A 16,473-nucleotide genomic window follows, 5' to 3' on the forward strand; every position below is an offset into this window, starting at 1 on the left:
TACATTTAGAATCTTTAGAATTTAGATGTGAATCTGGGTTTTTTTAGCACCCCAAAATAATAGAATTTATTACTGTGGAATTTATAAACAAAACATAAGCATAAGTAGGATTTATGCTGTTAACAGTCGAATGTAATATTTGTTTTATTGATGTATCTTAAATTATTAAAAAGTACAGTAATACAAAGTAATAAGTACATGTTAATGCATTGACTCTATGGTACAAGTACCACCGGTGGTACGTCGGCTCTATGTAGTGGTATATTATTTCCGCTTCTTTTTTAACACCTTTGGACGCGTCGTCGTCCTGCACATAAAACATGTGGGATAAAAGAATGACTCAAATAATATCCGTCCAATTGCAATTTATTCTCCCTTATGCATGAGGTACAGTTGCAGTCAGACATAATAGCAAGATACCACATCATCCGGGCTGGATATTTACGATATGAAATGAAAATAATCTTTAAAGATGAAGTCTTGGACCGGCATGTGTCACATTTATGTCTTCACACTCCTAAATATTAGGAAAATATCTTTATATAACCGTGATTAGACACTGCATGGTGAACCCCACTTTCAGAGTGTAAAATGATTCATTTCAATGGTTAGTTTTAAATCTAATAAAGCACCTGATCAGTTTGGTTCTTGGTTCTTACCACCTTCAAAATAAAATAAAATATGACGTACAAACCTTTTTGGTCTCAGAGGAACTCCCATTCCAAAGATGATCAGCTAATAAAAATAAACAGAATAAATAAAGGCTGTGCATTAAAAGAAGGTCTCCCTGCACAGTGGACAAGTGGACTTGTTGCTGGATGTGAACCATTTGTACTGGAGAGAGGATAGAAAGAATAGAAGCAACAATATTATTAAAACAGGATACAAAGTGTGTGTCGTGTGTACTCAAACATCAATACATCTTCCGTTTAAACACAAATATATGTCATGTTTGAATACCTGCAACTAAATTGAGTTTTCCTCAACTCCAACACCCAACCACAGCACACACAGACAACTTACCAAGCATGCCGAGTGGAACTTCTTCTTGCAAGTGCGACAAGCCTTCTTGGGCAGCGAGTAGTTGGAGCCGTGGATTACCGAGAAGCAGATCATACAGTCCTCGATTCCCTCGAAACGCTTGTCCACGTTGTTCTTCCACAGCGCGAGGCCCTCCATTATGCTCCCGTTCTGAACACATTGAATGAATAAACATGCCTTCAAAGTGACTCTTGAGAAACCATGGATGTGTAGAATGTGTTACGAGAGTGTGTGTGTACCTGATGTGTGAGGTATGTGCTGAGCTGCAGCATCCAGTTCCTCCACTGCTGCACAGAGACGCCCACCCGTCTACCACTTTCCACCACGATGGAGCCCAGAGGGTAGCTCTGCGGCAGCTGAATCACCAGCTCGATGAAAATATCGTCCACAGAGTAGGTGGCAATCACCTCCCTGGCAGCAGAGCGGGCTTTTACCTGAAGCGAGGGGAGTATACAGATTGTTACCTGGGGTAAAAACCCACATAATCCACAATCAGTCTCCTATCGAGCACAACATTACACTGTTTCCCATGCGTTCCATTATTTAAAGCAGCCCGCCATGAATTGTTCATATGTCTCTGATGAGCACTTTGCTCAGTCTGAGGAGTAAAAGTTGGCACTTTTTTATGTGAACTGTTACCCAGCATCACTTATGTGTGTCACTAAAGTATCCACAGCCTGTAGAAATGTGGGTACGACAGCAATGAGCAAGCTTTGAGTTACTGCACATTTCCACGTCAACGTCAGTCTTGATACATCTCTACTTTGCCGTGAAAAGGGGCGTACGACAGGTTTTTGTGCGTACAAATCTTGTTACTGGCCCTGGTCTGCCAGAGGGATAAGTGATGCCAACTAGGTACTTTGTCGCCATAGTTTGCGAGTATTCAGACACCATAACTTTGCAGCCATTGATACATTTCCACGTCCGTTTGTGTTTGTTTTCTTTATCTCTCACTTTCAATCAGGGTGCAAGACGGTTCACTCTGTGTGCGCATCGCTCCCAGCACCTGAGTGTGTTTATTCAATAGTAGAATCAAAGGAACGGAGTGAATCCTCTTGGCAGGCATCCACAATATTTGTTTTGGTGGGATGCAAAATACAACAAAACAATTCAAACGACTTAGATTTCCAACTGAGAAAACCTGCGCTTGAAGTTCAATATTTATTGAATACAAAGATTGAGAGTCCATTTTATGTTTATGTTTGTTTACTTATTTAAGACAGTTAAAAGTTATTGACCTTCCAATTACAATGCTTAAAAAAACCAATCGAAAACTCAAAGTTTATTTCATTTGAAAGGAATATTTTCATTATTGTTATAATATGTTACAATTACATTAAAGGCCTACTGAAACCCACTACTACCGACCATGCACTCTGTTAGTTTATATATCAATGATGAAATCTTAACATTATAACACATGCCAATACGGCCGGGTTAACTTATAAAGTGACATTTTAAATTTGCCGCTAAACTTCCGGTTCGAAACGCCTCTGAGGATGACGTATGCGCGTGACGTAGACAGGCGAACACGGGTATGCCTTCCACATTGAAGCCAATACGAAAAAGCTCTGTTTTCATTTCATAATTCCACAGTATTCTGGACATCTGTGTTCGTGAATTGTTCGTGAATCTGTTTCAATCATGTTCATTGCATTATGGAGAAGGAAGCCGAGCAAGCAAAGAAGAAAGTTGTCGGTGCGAAATGGACGTATTTTTCGAACGTAGTCAGCCACAACAGTACACAGCCGGCGCTTCTTTGTTTACATTCCCGAAAGATGCAGTCAAGATGGAAGAACTCGGATAACAGAGACTCTAACCAGGAGGACTTTTGACTTGGATACACAGACGCCTGTAGAGAACTGGGACAACACAGACTCTTACCAGGATTACTTTGATTTGGATGACAAAGACGCAGACGTGCTACTGTGAGTATGCAGCTTTGGCTTTTTTTTGCGTATGTACGTAACTTTTTTAAAATATATAAGCTTTATGAACCTTGGGTTAGGTGAACGGTCTTTTGGGCTGAGTGATTGTGTGTGTTGATCATGTGTTTGAATTGTATTGGCGTGTTCTATGGAGCTAGGAGCTAGCAGAGGAGCTAGGAGCTAGCATAACACGTACCGTACCGTACGTGCGCGTCACGTACGTAACTTTTTAAAAATATATAAGCTTTATGAACCTTGGGTTAGGTGAACGGTCTTTTGGGCTGAGTGATTGTGTGTGTTGATCAGGTGTTTGAATTGTATTGGCGTGTTCTATGGAGCTAGGAGCTAGCAGAGGAGCTAGGAGCTAGCATAACAAACACGCAGGTGTTATTATGCAGGATTAATTTGTGGCATATTAAATATAAGCCTGGTTGTGTTGTGGCTAATAGAGTATATATATGTCTTGTGTTTATTTACTGTTGTAGTCATTCCCAGCTGAATATCAGGTACCGTGAGTATGCAGCCTTGGCTGCTAAACATTCGATAACTTGACCGTATGTGCGCGTCACGTACGTAACTTTTTAAAAATATATAAGCTTTATGAACCTTGGGTTAGGTAAACGGTCTTTTGGGCTGAGTGATTGTGTGTGTTGATCAGGTGTTTGAATTGTATTGGCGTGTTCTATGGAGCTAGGAGCTAGCAGAGGAGCTAGGAGCTAGCATAACAAACACGCATGTGTTTTTATGCAGGATTAATTTGTGGCATATAAGCCTGGTTGTGTTGTGGCTAATAGAGTATATATATGTCTTGTGTTTATTTACTGTTGTAGTCATTCCCAGCTGAATATCAGGTCACCCCCGGCTCTCACAGCATCTTCCCTATCTGAATAGCTTCAACTCCCCACTAGTCCTTCACTTGCACTTTACTCATCCACAAATATTTCATCCTCGCTCAAATTAATGGGGAAATTGTCGCTTTCTCGGTCCGAATCTCTCTCACTTCATGCGGCCATCATTGTAAACAATAGGGAACTTTGCGTATATGTTCAACTGACTACGTCACGCTACTTCCGGTAGGTGCAAGCCTTTTTTTTATCAGATACCAAAAGTTGCAATCTTTATCGTCGTTGTTCTATACTAAATCCTTTCAGCAAAAATATGGCAATATCGCGAAATGATCAAGTATGACACATAGAATAGATCTGCTATCCCCGTTTAAATAAAAAAAATTCATTTTAGTAGGCCTTTAATGTAATTTGGTATCAAAAGTTCTGGCAATTATAATGTTTATCAGCAATAATTTGTAGCAAAATATATCGCCCTGCAAAATGTATTTAGACTTGTTTAGATTCTCAAAAAAGCAACAAGCGACAATTCTAGCGACTTTTTCAGATCTTATTGGACACTTTTAGAGACTAACATTAAAGTGTGTATCGCTCTTCTCAATAAAAAAAAAAAAAAAAAAAGCAAAAGTTTTTCTCAAACATATTAATTTTGCTTTTTTAATGTTTTTTGCTCATTTTTTGTCTCCCGCAGCTTCCATAAAAAATACACGCCCATGTGACAACATGGTCATTTATTAAAGAATGACGTCAACTCAGCACCACAAATACATTGCAGTCCTGTGGGAAACACTGCATTAGGCACATCATCATAAGCGACAAAACTATTTAATCACACCTCAAATTAAAGAACTTGATGTGAGGTTGTTGGATATGTAATTACTTAGCCAATATTCCCATATACGTGATGACCAAAAGATGTGTTTTTGGCTTAAAAAGATAAACTAATCCTTTCGCTCTTTTAAAACTCACCAGATGTTTGCTTTTTTGCAATCACACTTTTTGATAGGATGAGATTTTTACTCATTAATAATTAATGTATTTTAATTTTGCAATAACGCTGCAGACTAAGAATGGCTCCTGAGCCGACTTTGAACACCCCTTAAAGAGACCAATGGTCAAAGTTCGCCTATAACAAAAAAACAAAACAACAACAAACTATATCGAGTCACACCTCAAACTTGATAAAACAGACTTGATAAAATCTTGTTGGATATGTAATTATTTTATCAATATTTCCATTGTTGATGATGTGACTCAAAACATGGCTTTTTGGTTGAAAATGTACAAAAATATGATAGCATCTTTTGACGAATCACAGATATCTTTCCACAACCTTAAAATCGAAACCACAACTCTTCTTAATCCTGCAGCAGTTTTTATCTGATTGTCTCAGTAATTATTCAACAGGTGAGATAAGCACAAACGTACCGTCATGCTGTCAAACATTTGTGTGCTGCCGTGGACAGACGAGATCTCCTCCGCTGAAAGAATTGGGCTCACGTACTTGGTGGTAAACTTCTCCACAGCTCCGCTCACACGCTTTTCCTGACTGTTCCACCACAGTCGCACCATGGCGGGCAAGTCCTGCACCGTGCTGTAGTACACACTGCACGCTAGGTGGGGGAGCTCCCACTCAATATTATCCCTTCCTGATGGGTTGAAATTATGGGTTATTGCTAACTATTTCTGATGCCTCGCAGAGGTATTTATTGTGCTTTTTTGTTATTACTGTCAACTGCCAGGGTGAGAGTCTCTGTAAAGAAGGTTTTGGAGTCTCGCGGTTCTGGTGCTTGGCCCAAGTAGATGGGGTTCTCAGGCATCAATTTGAAGAGGTGGAGGAGGAGCTTGTTGAGGGAGCAGGTTTTCTTGAGATACTGGGCGTAATGGGCACGCAGCTGGAGGTGAATCAGAAGAGTCAACAGTAAATAAAAGCTTATTTACCAGACAAAATCATCACTGACATCCAGGGCCGGCCCCTGGCATAAACACTCTACGCGGTTGCTTAGTGCCAAAACCACTATGAGGAATCATGATTGTGGCGACCGGTCACTTTAGTAACTGATCATCAATGTGGTTGTTGTGCCCTGCAGGTGTTTGCCTGTTGAACTTTGATGGACCGAATTACCTCATGCATAGAATTATACTTTGTTTCTGCTAAACTTCTATTCAGCAGTGAGTCAACATGTCCTTTGTACCGTATTTTTCTGACTATAAGTCGCAGTTTTTTTCATAGTTTGGCCGGGGGTGCGGCTTATACTCAGGAGCGACTTTTGTGTGAAATTATTAACACATTACCGTAAAATATCAAATAATATTATTTAGCTCATTCACGTAAGAGACTAGACGTATAAGATTTCATCGGATTTAGCGATTAGGAGTGACAGATTGTTTGGTAAACGTATAGCATGTTCTATATGTTATAGTTATTTGAATGACTCTTACCATTATATGTTACGTTAACATACCAGGCACGTTCTCAGTAGGTTATTTATGCGTCATATAACATACACTTATTCAGTCTGTTGTTCACTATTCTTTATTTATTTTAAATTGCCTTTCAAATGTCTATTCTTGGTGTTGGGTTTTATCAAATAAATTTCCCCAAAAAATGTGACTTATACTCCAGTGCGACTTACAGTATATACAGTATGTTTTTTCCCTTCTTTATTATGCATTTTCTGCCAGTGCGACTTATACTCCGGAGTGACTTATAAACCGAAAAATACGGTAATAGTTTTAGTTGGGTTTAGCAGTATCACATTTGTGTTTATTCAAAAGCCCATAGAGAAAGTTGCTAATTTAGCATTGCTTCAAAAGCTGTCATCGTGATAGATTTAATGCCGAACTTCTAAAACGACCGTCCTATTTAGGTTAATATTGTAGCCAAACCTTTTCCCCAAAGATATAATGTCTAAAGAACATTAGTTTTTTATATTTTTTGCCCAATTATTGTGTTGATTTTTTTTTTTTATTAATGTCAAGGCGGCATAGCAGTTTTAAAGTGGATTCACTGTGGTAAGAGATATCGAACACTTTTTTCCCTTGGACCTATCAACCTATATTTTACTTTTTCATATAAACTTAATATTTAATTATAAACATACTTGAACTGTATTCTTGTTGGTTGTGTCTTTTATGCATATAGTCCAAATCTACTTCTGGTCGCCTGGCCGTGGTAAAGTAGGAAGTAGGAATTATTAATCATAAATAGAATATTTTTATAGCTAAAGCATAAGAAAACTTTACAACTTTCTACATATGGTTACAAGCCATAAACTTCGAAGCGTGGGATGACTGTATTACAATACTCACATATGGAGTCAGTGCTGCAGTCAGCACTAGCCACTAGTGTGTTACATGAGGAATATTAAAGACTGAAATGGGGCCACAAACAAAATCCTAGGGACGGCCTTGCTGACATCACTCACGTGTGACGGCGAGGACTTAAAAAAGGTGAGAAGCAGCTTCCAAGCTAGCAGGTAGCCCAGGATGCAGGAGTACTCCACACTGTGAGGCGACACCACCGCAAACTCTCCTACTTGAAGTCCTGCCAGGATGCTGTCGCACAACTCTTCGCAAGTTGACAACATAGCCATCAGAGCGGCCGGAGGAGAGCTGAAGGACAAGAAGAAAACTAACATCTCAGCGTTTCTTCCTAGACGGCAAACTTGATGTGACAACTTTTGACTTACAGGCTTGTCTCATCTCCCTCATCTTCTGACTTGTTACTGTCTCCTTCGCCATCACATTCAGGAAGCTGAGGCATGACCCTATGTTGCGGAGATGGGAGAATCACAATATCTTTTAAAATCCATTTTCCGCAACAAGATGTTTATACACTGACTTACTTGGCCAATAAATGGTAGACAGTGACTTGCAGAGGCCTGGCCTTGAACAGCAGCAGAGGACAGAAGGTGTTGAGGAGCGTCTGAAGAGGCTGCGGGAGGTTCGTCTTCTGGTCTGCAACGAATTTAGCTGGCAGGTTGTTTTGGTTCAGCTGCTGCACGGGCACGTAGGTCAGCGCCACACCAAGCGACTGCAGCACAGCCAGAGGAAAGACAGCGTCGTCTGGTTCTTTGAAGGCCTCTGAACACAGACATAAGAAGGTATTGAATCAATTGTGTTAGATTTGCTCCACTATGTGGTGTTACGATATTCAATACGGTCATGATTTAAAACACTTTCTTGTGGTCTAAATAACATTTAATGGTGGTTCTTTGGTGAAACATTTGCAAAGTTTTGTTTTACAGACCTATTTACAAGCCATTTTTTTCTCCCTTTTAAAACGGTTCCTTTTGAGAGGCGGAGTTGTTCGACGTTAGTTGTTGGACGTGTACATGTGTATACAGTATTGACAATTAAAAGGATTTTAATTATTACTTTATGTAAATAACTCCGCTGCTTGGCTGCTTCAAGCTGTAAACAAATAGAGGCTTAATGCTACAAGGTATACTACGAGCACTTGTACACTACGAGTGATTTTGCAAACGTAATAACGGATTACATAACTTACTCGTCCACTGGCAGAGGAGTAGACACTGAGCCAAATAAAAGCAGGTGTCAGAAATATCCTTCTTTATTTTACCAGAGGACAGTGATGCTATTGTCTTCCAGAAGGCTAAGTGAGCCACACAACAAATCGAGCTAACATTGCTAACATATCATTCACACATTTCCAACCTACTGCTACTACTTACCGTTTCATTGTCTCCTCCGTTGCCATAAATAGTAGTCACCGAGCCCGCCATTTAAAGTAGTTTTTTTCGGAAAATCCATCTTTTTGTGAAGGTCTGTGGTTAAAGTACTGCTAATCTTTGCACACCTTCGAAGCGATTTCGTCACAGATTAAAGCACTTTTTACTTCAGATTAGGCTAAAAGTTTGTGAAGTGACCTGTGCTGGTTCAAACAAACAAACAGAGCATTTTCCTTCATTGGGTTTTATCGTCGACATGATTTTGTAACGCAGCCGGTTTTACATCAATTTAAATTGACTGACTAACAAAAGGAGGTTTGGGTAAATGTCTACCATACTGTATGGATAATCCCCTGACGTCACACTTGAACAAAATTGTTTAATAAATATCTCTGCAATGCCTTCACTGTGTGATTTCAAATTTTCGGGATTTATGCACATCCCAAATACACATAAGCAGGTATCATCTGGTAAAAAATTTTGATTTTGCATAACAGCGCCCCTATAATGTAAAGGGATAAGAAGTGGGAAACAACAATAAGTCAATTTAAGAGTGCCCAAACTTTTTTCTTGTTTTAAGATAAAAGCTGTCTCTTAACTAATAGTTAACGCTTTAACTTGCAAGCAAAATATTTAATTACAATTAAATTATTGAATACCCACCATTAGTTAGCATAACAAATGTCACATTCAACCCTGTAAAATCCAACCAAAACATCTGGTCTTACTAGCTAGCATTAGCTTATAGCTGTGGTCAATACTTTTGTTTTTCCAAGCATGGAAGGACAGTGCTGAGAAAGAGTGGGTGATATTCATTGAATTAAAGAAATAATTTATAAAAAACATGACTGAGTGTGTCTCCAATTTGGTGAAGCAATTCGAGCATGTCATTGCTTGTCTGCACCATACTGAAGCAGAATGTTAGAATAATATCTGAACATTGGACATTTATCCATGAAACTATGGAGAATTTGCTGATGATGTGTTTGACGGAGAAGAAGCTGGAAGGAGATACCGTAAAAGTCCACTCTCTGTGTCCAATTACATTACTTCATAAAACTACTGTAATTGTTAGTGGTACATTCTATTGTATTGTTTTTATACAATATGTCTTATTTAAAAGTTAGTTTTTCTTTTCAAAGGCATGTTACATGGTAAAATTGTGCTGTTTGAAGGATGCCAAGCACCAATTGACCATTGATTTCAATTAATTTCAATGGTAGACGTTGATTTGAGGTACAAGTGTTTTGAGTTAAGAGATGCGTTACAGAACCTGTTAGCCTGTAAATTGAGGTACTACTGTATAGTTAATTCATTTTACAATAACTGTTAAGTGTAAAATAAAGTATGTTCATGTCAATCATGTAAAATGTCATCAATCTTACTTTCAGCAGGTAAAGACAAATGATTTCACTACTTGCATCAACCAACAGTGGGAAGTCGCAAAGAGTTTGCTGCCTTAATGGGCCGCAGAAGCAGTCAAAAGAAATACAATTGCAATCCAAATTTTTTAACTCCTAATATGAATGTCATTTATTTGAAGGGATGGGTACCTTCCATGTATGAATCGATATCGGTACTAAATGATATCAATTTTTGGTACTACTGTATGTGTTCATGTGTTAATAAATGTTAATTTGTGTAAAAATGTTGATAAGTTAAAAAAAACACCAAAAAACTATATATTCATTTAATAAGGAGCTGATTATGATAACTGTGCTGTCCAGTTGTTATATCTTAATTTCTTATATTTCTGAGTCTCATTTGCAATAATTGTATAGTAGACTTTGCATGCAGTTGCAGTTGCAATTCCAAGACATTAGATAGCAGTAGTGCATAAACCACAGAGTTGCCTAGTCAGGGAGTAGATTTTGTCATTAAGTTGAATCCAGTCTTTCAGTTCGCTCTAAAAAGTGTTTGTACTGTAAGTATTGTACTTATTACACACTAGTGTTTGATTGTAACTTGCATCCTATTAGTAATTTTGATTACCAAATGTTGAGGTGTTGAAATGACAAAATTACCATACCAAATCATTTACCTTGAACCGGTTTGACTGAGTCCTCTTTGAGCGCTGCTTAAGTGATTGTTTGCTCGCCAAGTGTTTGAGCCAGCCGAAATGTCAGGCGCAACATAGGTATCAAAATATTACACCGTTTCATTTGACATTAATTGATATTGGGTAGTACTTTTATAGACACAGACTGAATTCTGTCGGTACTCCTCCAGATGCCAGGAAGAGTACCAACAGAATTCAGTCTGTGTCTATAAAAGTGCCAAATTCAGTACCCATCCCTCTTTCTAATACTAAAAGTGATCATTAATTGCTAATATGAATAGTGGCTTCTACATAACATTCTGGAATATTGTTTGTAGTCATTTGAAACAGATTTGTATATAAAATATTTGAAACAGATTTGTATATAAAATAAAAACATATAAATTAAATAAATACATATAATATGTATTCTCTGTCATCTCAAGTCAATTGAAATAAATTAAAATAACAAAAACAAATGATTGACATAATTTACAAATATCTTAATTCTAATGATTAAGCTAATTAAGTTTTTAATATTCACAATTATTAAATCAAATAAATGTGTTCAAAATGTCTAAGCTTAAAACGTACCTGTGATTCTGACAGGCATGGGTAGCATAAGGTTGTAAATTCCGTCCAGAAAGAAGTCTCTCCATTCCCCTTCCAGTTCCGATGGCAGCTTCTTAAGGACATCAGGCGGGGATGATGCGAAGAACTGACTCAAGTTCAGGATCAGGTAGATGCTCTCGCACGCAAACAGTTGCACCCACGGATTCCACAAGCCGCTTATATTCTCGCTGGCGGTCTTGATTCAATTTGGAAACAAGCACACAGATCAATGTGCAGTGGAGGAAACAGCAGAAGACCAACTCACCTCCAACCAGGCCAACATAGCGCAGAGTAAGAAATCCCACTGGCTACTGCAGAGTACTGTCAGACTGTGTTTCACCAGCCAGGACAGAAAACGAATCAGCTCCAACGTCAGGTTTAACTGTTGTGTAGTTGCTTTAGATAAGTCACTGAGACACAAAGAGAAAAAAAGCATCTGTGACAAACTGGACACTTTATTAAGTTGTCATGGACTTACCTGCCAAAGAGGAACCAGTCTTCCTTGCGGTTCCTCCACTCCATCATGGTGGCCAGAACAGCCTGCACTAGCTCCTCTTCCACTTGTGTGTCAGCTTCCAGACAACACAGAAGCACTGCCACACTCCCGTACACATCTGGGATGCAACATTATTTAATTGTACTGCCTTGTTGATTAATGAATACATCTGTGTTACATGCATTCTTACTGTCGTCCTCTTCCCAGTTGATGATTCCCGCGGTGGCAAGGGTGACCAGAGTCTCTCGGTCTTTCTGGCTCATAGTGGGACAAAGCACCTGGAGCGTGCTCAGTGTGCTCGGCGTCACTGGCAACAAACTGACCAAACACTCAATGTAAACCTCAAATCAAGCCACCATGTTTTTTAAAGGAAATAATGCACAAACCTATCAACAGTGCTGTACAGTTTCCTCAGGCTCACACTGTGAGTGGATGCCAGGTTGTTGGCATGGATGTAGTTTTTTAGTGTCAGAGACCACAGACCGCCCTCCTCGACACATCTATGGGGTTAAGCGCATGAGAAAATATTGTTACATGCAATTGGAGCTTGTTTAAATCAGCTGTAAGGAATAGTGTGGGAGACAGAGTTGGGGTGTTTGAGGAGCAATGTGTGTGTGGGTTTGTCTGCAGGATTGAGGGAGGTGCTGGTCACTTGGGCAAGGGGGTGGCTATATGATGATGTAATCACAAGGTATTTAAGCAGTGTGCATTCACCTGTTCAGTTTTATTTGACCGCTATGTTATATGCTACGCTACGCTAAATGCTACACTACAACAATCATTATTAGCCGCAATATCATTATTTTATGTGCACTTGCTGCATGATTGCTGTGACCAAGCATTTAAGTCTTGTTTACACCGAGGGCCCAAAACGGGCATGCCTTCCTTATGTGATGTGATTGTTCAGTTTGAAGGTTCGCAGGCTGAAATTTCACCATGCAAATTAATGCAACTTTATATCAATATACAGACTTGAAGTTGTTACTTTATTGCTGACTCATGACAATTTCAGGAGTGGATCCCTTTTGGATCCTGAGAATAATAGTACAAACTTCAGAGGTTTTTTTTTATCAATGAATCGCATCAGAAAATTTGGAAACCATTACCACCTCTCAGCGACCAGCAAGAAATGGGTTTGCAACAAATTGTTAGGTTACAGCATGTACACAAAAAAAAATTTTTAAGAAAAAACAAGGGGAAATTGGTTGTCTTATATTATGGGGCTAGAGATCCCATGCAAAACTTCTCCCTAAGCGAGTCTGAGCTTTTGTCCCAGTTACTCACAGATAGGGCTAAAAAAATTAATCCAATTAGAAAAAAGTTTTGATTAATCGCCATTTAATGAGTGTACCTAATAAGAAATGCGCACATGAGAGCCATGGTGTGTGGGTGCCATGATCTATACAGCACTCTTTTTAATTATGTTAATGCACACATGTTAAAAATGCATTTTTAATGTTGATGATGTGCATTAATTAGAAATAAAGAACGAAGGTTATGGCAAGCAGAAAAATTTTTAAAAATTAAATTATTTTCCCTAAAATACACATTGAGGGCTATAAAGTGTTTTTTATCCGATTACTCGATTAATCAAACAAACTAAGCGACAGATTACTCGATTACTAAAATAATCGATAGCTGCAGCAGACTCACTGGAAAAAAGTGTCTTAAAGGAGTGGAAGGTCTTATAACCACATCTCCCTCTACTGGTTTAAATGAGATTTACACGTAGTACCAACGTATGTAAGCAGTAGTCGATGTTAGCACTAACACAAGTGGTAAGCAGGCTGCTCCACAATGACTAAAGTAGCTAATCTAGTGTTGCCATAGTAGATAATGGAGGTATGATTTTCCTTACTACTAGACATCATTATAAAGCTACTTTAAAAAAGTTATTTTGACTTAAAACAAAAGTTATTTTGCTTTAAGTGTATTTAGTGCTTGTCACAAACTACTCTGACCTTGAGTAGAGTGTCTCCAGCAGCTCGTTGTTTGCCAAAAGGACCTGCAGACCCTCCAATAGCCCCCACTCAGTGAGAAGGCTGTGATAGGTGGAAACAATAGCCGGGGTGTACTCCACCTCCTTGCACCACTGCAGCGCATACAGCAACTCTGCAACTGACAAAAAGTATCACCCGCATTAAAACGTATAAATAACCAGGAAAAATGTGTGTGTTGCATGCGTACCTGTGTGCACTAGATTTGGCAAAAGCGGTTGGCAATCATCGCTCTTTGGGTTAGGAAGAGTCACCTTTCCGAGCAGCGCACTTACACACAAATGGGCTGGCAATGCATTTAGCGTTTTGAATTTCCACGTGTCGACAGAGGGGGTGTCGCAATCTCCCCTGTAACGGCTAGTCAGCAAGGGGGTCTTGATCCACTGCAAATAAGTACAATGTGTAAACATCCACACAAATAAAACGGCTTAACAATCAAACAGTCTAAATACCATTTAAAGCTTACGTGAGAAGGCAGGGCCTGTCTGAGTTTTGTCCATCCCGTAACGCTTGGCATCAAGTAGGTAAAGAATTGGGCCAGGATGGTGGATTCTTGATCGCAGACAGAGGTGATGGTCTCGACTACACTTTGTATCGCCACAACTAAATACTGCAAACTAAATAAGACAGAGGGACAACAACTTTGATAGAACCACAACAAAAACATTTTTTGCAGGATACTTCTTCCAGTCAACAGTTATTAACCTAAATTTTTTTTAACCACTTAAATATTTAGCTAACATATATTTCATTTAGTTTTGGCACTTCATTCTATTTGCTTATATTTATTAACCTTATTAAATTTACATTTTAGCTTTTGTAGTTTACATTTTAACAGCATGTATTACTATTATTTCAGTTATTCCATGGTTAAAATTTAGATTTAGTTTATTTTAAAAAAGAACAATACATATTAATGAACATTTGACATGTAAGTATGTGATATTACATACTATTCAGATCATCCTTTGAATAAATATAAGCATTTAGTTTGAAGGTGATCTAAGTTTAAAAATGGCAGAAAAATTGTGGTTTGGTGTTTAAAACAAGATCAGAGTGGGATGTGTGTTACCTTTTAATATCCAGAGTCGCAGTGAGTAGCCTGCTTTTCACCCAGTGGGCGGCACTGTGCAGGAAGCCACCTTCCGTCACCTCAGACTCTGAGTGTTGGACCAGCGACTGAACCCCAGTGACGCACAACTTTCTCATGTTATCCATGAGTGAGTCTATCACAGAAATATCAACACACGTTAGCTATGACGCAAAGATCCAACAACAAAGTAGGATGTGTTCAAACATACCTGATAGGTAAGTGTGTGTTTGGTCTACAGCAACAAGCTGGAAGACAGTGAGCAGGAGTTCCTCGGCAGATGGTAAAAGCAGGCAGTCTTGTACTGACGAGAAGAAGGTAGAGGCCACATCGCAGATGAAGGACACGAGCGGCTCCATGTTGCCTGCGTCTGATAGGCTCTTGGTTTCCGACAGCGTGGCGTGCAGCTTCTCCAATATCTTCTCCATGTATACCGCCCCGATCAGAGGTTCTAATGTGTCAAAAACAAATCCAGTGTAATCACAACCTTGAACTATAACCCTAGCGAAATAAATTGAGTTGTTACCTTTGTTGTGGTGCTGCGAGAGCACCAGGCTGATGAGGGTCCAGCTGGGCCGGCTGGAAGCAGGGTCAGAACGACCGGGTCCGACCTTGCAGAGCTCCTGAGTTAGGCAGAGTAGATGCTCGCCCAGAACTGAACCTTTGAGCCAGTCTCTACAACTGGCAAGGGTGTCGTCGTCGATGCACGCCTGGTAAGAGGATAGCAGTGATGCGCTCATGTGATGCGACAATGTACAATTAATGTTGATATGAGCAAAATGACACAAACCCGTTGGATGATTTGCAGAGTGATTCCACAATGTAGTCCCATCTGAAACACACAATGACAAACGATGAAACAAATCTATTGATTTTGAAGGCCTCAGTGTCCGATGTAACTAAAAACAACTTGCACCTATTACTGTGTGTACAAATCACGCACAGTAGTGCAAGACGAGAGAAGTGGGGTTAAAATTCCCACCTTATGCACCCTAACAGAAAGGCGACAACCTGCTTCTGATAATCCCACGAATACAGCTGAAAAAATAGCCAGTGGCTGCCAAAAGGGCGCTAACTTATGTACCGCAATCATTATTGCCCACCGTTTTCCGCTTACTGCATGTAAACTACGCCCACATAACAAACATACACGCATATAGGGATGTGTATTAAATTCGGCACAGACCAAAGTCCGACGGTACTACCGGATACTGATTCTCATAAGGTAATATTCAAATTTTCCATGCCAAGCAAGAAGTCAGTGATCAAAAGTACAGTAAGGCTTCCCTTTTCAAAATGGGTTAGCTCAATGCTAATGTACATTGGATTTGCTATAGCCATGCTACTGATTAGCATTAAGGATTTTACAGGGCAATTTCAACACCTCCAAATTTGATAATGAAAACTACTACAAAAATATGCACGGTATCATCAAACAGCTGGTGTTTAATAAGTATAAACACTTTTTAAGGCGCAACAAAGGACTACATTCAACTTTATGGCAGAAACTAAGTCCTGGCTATGGCAACACAATGTAGTCTATACATTACTGCGATCTAACGTCTTGTAATTGCAACTGCATGCAAGTGTACCATATAATACAGTACTGTACAGTCCTAGCAAATGAGACACAAAAGTGAAAGAAAACAAGATCACAGCTAGGACGCACATCTCAGGCTTATATATATATATATATATATATATATATATATATATATATATATATATATAT

General features: G+C 39.1%; 1 protein-coding gene across 1 annotated transcript in view; it reads right to left on the bottom strand.

Annotated features, from left to right (window-relative positions):
* Positions 1-348: 348 nt before the first annotated feature.
* The window catches only part of ltn1 (listerin E3 ubiquitin protein ligase 1), a 39,354-nt gene continuing 23,229 nt past the window's right edge, over positions 349-16,473 (bottom strand). The window contains exons 13-32 of the mRNA XM_062048689.1: positions 15,532-15,573; positions 15,268-15,451; positions 14,953-15,192; positions 14,724-14,877; positions 14,118-14,268; positions 13,842-14,034; positions 13,616-13,772; positions 12,041-12,154; positions 11,845-11,972; positions 11,637-11,772; positions 11,424-11,568; positions 11,141-11,354; positions 7,663-7,900; positions 7,507-7,584; positions 7,243-7,429; positions 5,544-5,709; positions 5,243-5,463; positions 1,281-1,475; positions 1,024-1,191; positions 349-834 (exon numbers count right to left, since the gene is read on the bottom strand). Coding sequence (XP_061904673.1) covers positions 772-834; positions 1,024-1,191; positions 1,281-1,475; positions 5,243-5,463; positions 5,544-5,709; positions 7,243-7,429; positions 7,507-7,584; positions 7,663-7,900; positions 11,141-11,354; positions 11,424-11,568; positions 11,637-11,772; positions 11,845-11,972; positions 12,041-12,154; positions 13,616-13,772; positions 13,842-14,034; positions 14,118-14,268; positions 14,724-14,877; positions 14,953-15,192; positions 15,268-15,451; positions 15,532-15,573 — 3,174 coding nt within the window. The 3' untranslated portion in view covers positions 349-771. The remainder of the gene's footprint in view (positions 835-1,023; positions 1,192-1,280; positions 1,476-5,242; positions 5,464-5,543; positions 5,710-7,242; positions 7,430-7,506; positions 7,585-7,662; positions 7,901-11,140; positions 11,355-11,423; positions 11,569-11,636; positions 11,773-11,844; positions 11,973-12,040; positions 12,155-13,615; positions 13,773-13,841; positions 14,035-14,117; positions 14,269-14,723; positions 14,878-14,952; positions 15,193-15,267; positions 15,452-15,531; positions 15,574-16,473) is intronic.

Source organism: Entelurus aequoreus, linkage group LG05 (genome assembly GCF_033978785.1).
Source record: "Entelurus aequoreus isolate RoL-2023_Sb linkage group LG05, RoL_Eaeq_v1.1, whole genome shotgun sequence".
NCBI lineage: Eukaryota > Metazoa > Chordata > Actinopteri > Syngnathiformes > Syngnathidae > Entelurus > Entelurus aequoreus.